This window comes from Papilio polytes, unplaced genomic scaffold (genome assembly GCF_000836215.1).
Source record: "Papilio polytes unplaced genomic scaffold, Ppol_1.0 DF824191.1, whole genome shotgun sequence".
Classification (NCBI taxonomy): Eukaryota; Metazoa; Arthropoda; class Insecta; order Lepidoptera; family Papilionidae; genus Papilio; species Papilio polytes.
Window position 1 is genome coordinate 397,151 of NW_013525013.1, and position 7,678 is coordinate 404,828.

The 7,678-nt window shown below is 34.4% G+C and overlaps 2 protein-coding genes across 2 annotated transcripts in view; one reads left to right on the forward strand and one right to left on the reverse strand.

The window, feature by feature from the left end:
- The window catches only part of LOC106110932 (insulin receptor substrate 1), a 14,928-nt gene extending 11,474 nt beyond the window's left edge, over positions 1 to 3,454 (reverse strand). The window contains 1 exon segment of the mRNA XM_013292890.1: positions 2,317 to 3,454. Coding sequence (XP_013148344.1) covers positions 2,317 to 2,680 — 364 coding nt within the window. The 5' untranslated portion in view covers positions 2,681 to 3,454.
- A 567-nt stretch (positions 3,455 to 4,021) lies between these two features.
- The window catches only part of LOC106110689 (disks large homolog 5), a 16,473-nt gene continuing 12,816 nt past the window's right edge, over positions 4,022 to 7,678 (forward strand). Inside the window, exons 1-7 of the mRNA XM_013292588.1 lie at positions 4,022 to 4,263; positions 4,593 to 4,637; positions 4,740 to 4,789; positions 5,422 to 5,720; positions 6,065 to 6,180; positions 6,302 to 6,424; positions 6,888 to 7,005. Coding sequence (XP_013148042.1) covers positions 4,747 to 4,789; positions 5,422 to 5,720; positions 6,065 to 6,180; positions 6,302 to 6,424; positions 6,888 to 7,005 — 699 coding nt within the window. The 5' untranslated portion in view covers positions 4,022 to 4,263; positions 4,593 to 4,637; positions 4,740 to 4,746. The remainder of the gene's footprint in view (positions 4,264 to 4,592; positions 4,638 to 4,739; positions 4,790 to 5,421; positions 5,721 to 6,064; positions 6,181 to 6,301; positions 6,425 to 6,887; positions 7,006 to 7,678) is intronic.

Consider the following 7,678-nt stretch of genomic DNA (forward strand, 5'->3'; position numbering starts at 1 on the left):
CGGACGATCCCTCCATCGTCTTCAGATAAGCAACCACGAAAATTAATATATCAAAGTTTGATCTATGGTATTAGAAAGTAACTAACATGGCAATCCCTTATGACCTTGAGTACGGCAACATTAGTAATGGAGTTTTTAGGCCCTTCGTGTACGAAGGAAACATCAATCCTCAATATCCTGAGATTTTGGTCGTTAAGACTTACGCAATACAATGTCGTAGAGGTTCGTACACATAGATGCATAGGCAAAATTTTATTCTTTCGTCGACAAACATTCACTTCATATATTTTTATCAAAATCATATCAAGACGGAGCAAGTATACACAGTTGACATTAGTTTGATATCTATACAGTTGCCTGCACTTCCCACATAGACGACTAGCGTCGCCGATTCTACGTTACCCGAAGCGCGCGCTATGCGATACCCGCGAAGCGATCATACAATATTAGTTTCAAGATTTCCGTTGCCTTGTGTGAAGGGCCTTATTGGGGAACATTAAATTACTACCTCAGAGCACTAGACAAAACAATAGGCTCAAATAGACTGACCCATTTGAAACAAGTGTATAAGTTTAAATTATGCAAATATGTCCAATATCCAGATTATACCAATCTTAATTACAGTAAATGCCTAATTGAGGAAATTGCATGCCAATACGTAAGTAAATAAGGCAAAAGATGGGCTGAATTCTTCTCTAAGGGAAGATGAAAAATGGTTATGAGAAGGTTTCTTATTGTTATTTATAAAAATATACATTAACATGAGGAAGTTGAACAAAAGCAAAAAAACAATTGAAAAACATTGGCATTTAAGTTCAATGTTGAATGCAGAATGAGGTGTTTTGATAACATCCTTTCCTGTATACAATAATTGCAACACATAACAATATTTATATAATGGATTTAAAACTATTGACTTAAAGTTTATATTGCATTGAATATTATATGAGACAACATAAATTCTTCACAACTATAAATAATTTTTGTTATTAATTCTCAGACAAGTACATCAATCTTTTTCTTGAGTCCCTTAACTTACAAATAAAAATGGCAGGACAAACTGTCAGTACAATATGTGCTGCTCTTCCGTACATCTCTATCAGCCGTTATATTGGAATTCAGTACCTTTTTAAACAAATTATCTTTTACATAATCCATCTATACTTTCATTGGACTTCTTATACTTTTGTAGTTATTCATGTTTTTTAATACTTTCTTGTTTATGTGATCATAAACTTAAATAAGTAATCTATGTAATGTGTTATTTCTTGAAAAATTAACCTAAAGATTATTTTTATTAATCTTGAGAACTAAACCTATCTTATAAATTCATTCTAAATCTGTACAAACTTTTACATTAGTATTGTCATACAAATTTATTTTCAAATCCATTTCAGACATAATTTAAAGACATACTCGTAAATTATTCTCAACAAGCTTAAATTGTTTTTGAAACAAGTAGATATAGTTATATTAAATCTATGCCATAATCAAACTATTTGCAGAACCATCCTACATTGCATTGCAGTAAACCATTAAAATACTGTCCGAGTTAGGAATAAAATAATTATATTTAGTACCTATCACTTTAACATCATTTATTACAAAAACATAAACATATATATTTATATTTTCAATTACTTTATCTTTTAATATGATAATGTATCTAAATTTAGATGAATATATGACATTTGACCTATTCATATTGTTTGGTATAAAGTGTGCTGAATATAACCTCTTTAACCAAAACTTTCTACTGCCAAAACAAAATTTAAAAAAAATGTTATTCTCTTTGGAATATCAAAGTTTATAATGTGCACACAGGACTTTGGTAACTATATTAAACTTTTGCTAAGATAGTGCCAAATTAAAATATATCCGATCTGTCTCTATAAGTAAAACTCTAAACTACATAATGCATTCTCTGCAATATATTTGTAGTTTTAATAATAAACTTTGCATTTTGACAAAAAAATAGTATGTGAATAGAAAAGAATGGAATTATTATCTGCTTAAGTTTAGTCACAATATATCAATCAAATTTGTCCTTCATTCTTTTATCAATGCAATTAGATTTATGTAATAAAACAATTTTAACCTACTAACTTTGTATTATTTTGCTAAACTTTCATATTTACAAATGTAAACAAAAGTTAAAACATAGTCTTAAATGAAAAAAAATAATGAAAACATTTATCAAGATCATAGAATTAATGACTGGTCATCAAAAATAGAAACACTAATGTTAGCAAACATAAATATTCATAAAGACAAGTTATTGCATCACTAGAGTGTAATAATAAGATGTTTACTCACGTATGGGATGCAGCAGATCGTCGCTGGCGTCGTCCGAGTGGTGCAGCTTCAGGATGGCCGTCAGCCACGCGTGCAATTCCTGCTCATTCTCCGCCACTATACACAGCTGCTCCTCTCGCGTGAACAGCGCTATCACATGCTTCTGCTTCAGATCCAGTCTCCTCGTTATGTTGTAGCAACTCTTCAGAGGCACGAACCTGCGCGGGGCGGCCCCCGCGCGGAACTTCTTCTCCGACTCGTAGTATTCCAGGCGCGCGGGACACTCGTTGGTTTCGGCGCGCAAAACGAAATACTTTTTCTTCATGGTTTTCAACTTTCGGAGGTGGCCCTGGCGCACTACGGCGCCGCCCGATATTGCAGCCATGTCAACGTGCCAGCATCCCAATCCCGAGCCCGCAGACACACGACGAACGCTTAACCTTGAAGTTGTTTACGTGACGAAAGTCACACGGAATTCTAGTCCTAACCGTCGAAGCGACTAAAAATACGTACTATCTCTTTTCAATAGCGCGTAAATAGTAATGCGCTCGGTAATTAATCGAATGGCGTAGCAAATTTGCGTCCGGCGTAGTCCATCGGGCGCCATATGACCGCTCACACTTTAACTCTCTGCCGCGCCACTACGATTCCCGGACGAGATAACAACACTTGCGTCGCGTTGAAAATATCAAGATATATCAACAACAAACACTTTTCAATCCATAATTCGGTACGCTCGCTATTACACTCGGTCATTCACAGACACTTAGAAAGAGATAAAATCATTCATAGTAAACGTAATCTGCACGCCCTTCCGTAGGAACTAGAAACGCAGGGCATGGGAATCACGCCGTCGTCATGCTACTGCAATATCAAAACAATATATTTTTCGCCTTATAACGCCAAAAAGCGACGGTTCAAATAGCAAAATTTGCAAGAATCAAATTACACGACTACTACGTTTGTATGTTGTGCACTTGATTTATAAAAACTCATGTATTTGCGCGTCGTTTTTTATTGGTTCCTCGCTATTGCGTGTCATTTATTCGAACGGCGATTACGAGAAAATATGTAGTACTATAGTAAGTTCGGATTCACGTACACAAAAACATTACTTTACCAAGTGTCAGTCAGTCAGTCTGATTCTCGTTCCAGTAGGTCAAAGTCATTGGTAAATTCTTCAAAATCAAAATAGCAATACTTGCTTAAATCCCCATTATGTTTTTAAATTCTACCAACAAATTGATATAAAAAATTGCAAAAAAGTTTGTCACGAGAAAGAACTAAGTTGTACTGCATACAATGACTAAGTTGTAGTTGTAAAAATGAAATGTACAACGACTATATATTCATTGAAAGCAAGTATTATATGATTTTTCATTACATTTATACATACAAAGGTTGTACTTTTAAATTGTTCGAGGTACAAGTATTCGAACGACAGGTTAATGTTTGTCCAACATTGTCTTTATTTTCTTTTGAAAAAGATAGATAGGACGCTTCATAGAAATGACAGCTCTTGTTTCGGCCCGACTGAAATCACCTGTTAATGCTACTGACAGTTCATTCAATCACTATTATTAGTTCGAATCCTCACCACTGCCACCAAACTATCGCCATCAGCGCCAAAATGGCGAATTACAAATGGACACATAAAACTACGGTTTATAGCCTGTCGATAAAAATTGTAAAATTTTTTAATCCTGTCAACACTCATCAATATGTCCGTCCTCTTTTGTGTCCATTTGTGTCCGTCATTCATTCACTCATTTACTTGCTAAAAAAGGTACAGAAACGGGAATTGTTGGCAAATTTGTTAAGATAAATACGTGTTAAAGATTTGGTTCCCTTTTATTTGGAAATCTATTCGTCTTAAGCTATTTTCAATCCTTAATTGTGAATTTGGATGGAACTTAAGTGAAGTGTTTACATTGTGAAATTTCAATATAATTTAAGTTACCGTGAGATGTAAGTACGCAGCGAAAGGCGAGTTTTTGTAAAGTTTTCGGTGTTTTGAGTGTTTGGTGGTGGTACTTACGGACCGTACCTTTGTACAGTTATCTGATATCGTGGAGAGATAAAAGATTTTCGTTCAGGTTTTATCGTTTTTGTATTATCATCAGTGCAATCTGTGTAAACAGCATTGAGTTGCAACAGTGCCTTGGCTCTTGCGGTTTTGTATTTTGCAACCATCATTAGAGCGTGAAAACCGTGTCAAGCTTGTACCCTTCTATGTTTTCAAACTAATCAAAACTATTCTTAAATTCATTTTTTTCTAATTGGATCATTTATTACAGATATTGAGTCTGAGAAACAATGGCTCACAGATCATAATATCTAAGGTAAGTTGTAAATATTTACATTCCTTAAACATATTTACAAAGTTATGTTATATGATGGAACTGCAGGATATTTGTAATTTAGTCTTAAATATATTTTTACAGCATTATTATGGCATCTGGAACATCATCGTTAGAAAGCAATGGAAGTAATGGTATGTGGCTTTGTCTATCACTTTTCTATGATTGTTTTTAAATAAAATAATTAAAAGCATGTCTAAGTTACACATATATACATTTAATAAAATTTAATACGGGAGAAATATAAGATATTTACGGTACATTTTTGTTAAGCAATATTGTTTTGTTATGCTTCAATGTTTATATAAAATTGTCTTCTTTTCACTCCTTATTGTTTCAAAGTTGATTACTATTGTTTATATAATGTTGTACATTTTTAATTCATCAGACAATTGCTAACAATTTATCTATTTATTAGAAGTTCCTGAACAGCATGATATTGTAAAAACTTTATTATTTATATTCCATTATATTTTCAATTTCAATCATAACGCATATGCCCAAATGACAATGAAGACCCTTGCCATTGGCTAACAATTACCATTACCATGGTGATCTTGCTGTTTTACTGCTATTTACTGAAATAGTGTGGACATCTATAGGCATAGCATAAGTGTAGGGCTTTTACTGTATGAAGGAATTCAAAAACATGTGATTGTTGACACCCTATATAACAAAGAATTGTGTTTGTTTTATTATATTAGTAAGAAAGGTTATTTCATTGTTTTTTTCTATTGAAAACTAAGCAATTTATAACATTTTCCAGAGTCAATATCCAACAGCTATGTGAACAATGAACGGCACAATCCCAGTCAGATACAGAGCATCCCGCATCAAATAGACTATGAGGTGCTCACCGCCAACCAGTGCTATGAGAAGCAGAACTACTCTGTCAAAGGCCACGGCCACAGTATGAGCGGTACTTACGAACCGTTGCAATATGACGTCATCAGCAAACAGACCAATGAAAGCCTGAAGCAGCAATGCGAGAAAGCGCTCCACGACTTAAATCAATTAAGGCGGCAGCATACGGAGACTTCTAGAAGATGTGAACATGTTATGAAGGTAAGGTTTGATACTAGCGGTAGACAGATACTTCATTAATCATGTGAATTAAAAAGGAAGAAAGAATCACGTAACATCACAGAGGTAGAGTGTTAAAATAATGTCTTGTGATTTGTGAGGGTTTAAAAGCTAAAAAACAGAATAATGGACAACCCCTAAATAAATTGATTTTTAAGCAATGCAGCTTGTTAAAGTCCTCATAAGGTTTCAATCTTCTATCAAATTCTGTAAAGATTGTATACTTACCGTATAGTTGTAAAAATAAAAAAGATAAATTGACATTCTATTTTTCATTGATATTAGTGGCGTTATTTATTCTATTTTTTTTTTGTATTCTGTTATAGGAGTTGGAATATTTCCGCGGTCAGCACCGGGCAGCTATGAACCAGTTGGATGTGTCAGCTCAGGAGGCCAGCACTCTGCGCAGCAAGTATGGTGACCTGCTAAATGACAATCAGCGGTAAGATATCCAGGATATACTACGATTTTTATTCTATTTTTTACATAGTTTTATCTGTAATTTTATGTATACAATACTGAGATTTTAATTAAAAAATGTTTCCAACGGTTTGTGTTTTCAGTCTGGAGCGCGAGGTGCAGCACCTGCAGCAGGGCGGCGCCCCCGAGGGCAGCTCGGACGCGCTCGTACACACCCTCAGGAAATATGAATCACTTAAAGAGGAATTTGATTGTTTCCAGAAAAGGTAACAAAATCAATTGAAAGCTTTTTTTTAGTCAAATACTTCTCAGAACATTTTTAAAATTTGTAATATTTATTGTACTTGATTTTAACGCATTGTATACGATAACTATCTTCAGCCTGCGACTCCGTCTGCGTCGAATAAAAAAAACTTAGCAAGTAGCCTATGTGATCTTGAATAGTATGTACTTCATCTGTGACAAATTTCAGTTAAATCCGTTGATAGAGATACCTCTTAAAAACATCCATGTATTCATCCAAGCTTTCAAATTTACAATATACTAGGTGTTGCTCGTCTTTGCTTGCGTAGAATTAAAAAATATGGTCTATATTACTCAGTGGTAACATTTTGAAACCACCCCAGTAGTGTTTGAGTTATTTCACTAAAAATGCAAACCATTCCTATTTATAATATTAGTGTAGAGTTACGATAGTATAATTATTAAAGAGAATATGAACGTGTGTAGATACGACGACCTGATAGAGAGTCACAACACGACGCTGGAGAAGCTGCGCAGCGCGCAGGAGGAGAACTCCCGCCTCAAGACGCAGTGCCACGACCTCACGCAGGAGCGCAACGCCGTGGTCTGTATATACACTATTTACTACATAACACTATATCTATACATCTACACATCTATATTCTATACAAATAATAAAAATACAGGGCTCCTGAGTGATTTATAGAACTGAGGTACTGAGTGCCAGAGAACTTGTTAGCGACTGATCGACTGAGCTGCCTCCTTGCAAAGTCTTTTATGAAACCACCAGCCGCTACTACTTCCATTTCTATTATTATGTAATATACGAATAATATTTATTTTACGCTAAAAAAAAAATTAACTGTTAGCCAATTCTATCAAGATAAGTAATATCCAAATATTAAATTTTGCATTGAAGTACTATGCCTTTTTTTATTTACGAATTTTAGAAATTTATGACTTTGTTACAAAATTGTTAATCAACGATCATTGACCGCCTGGTTCCTATATTAGGCTGTAGACTTTGTAACCAGGATTCTTCTAATGGTAATTATTTAGTACTTTTAGACATCTTATTTAATTGATACTGTTGCTTTAAACTCAGAGCAACACTTCTCGTCCAGACCCAGGTTGCGCGCCAATATCCATACTTCTAGTGACATTGACAGCTGTCAGAGAGGGACGTGACGTTTATGCCGATAATCTAGAGTTGCGCCAATTTTACAGCACGGTACTAATTTTGTAACTTAACAGTATTTATAGTAATTGAAATATAA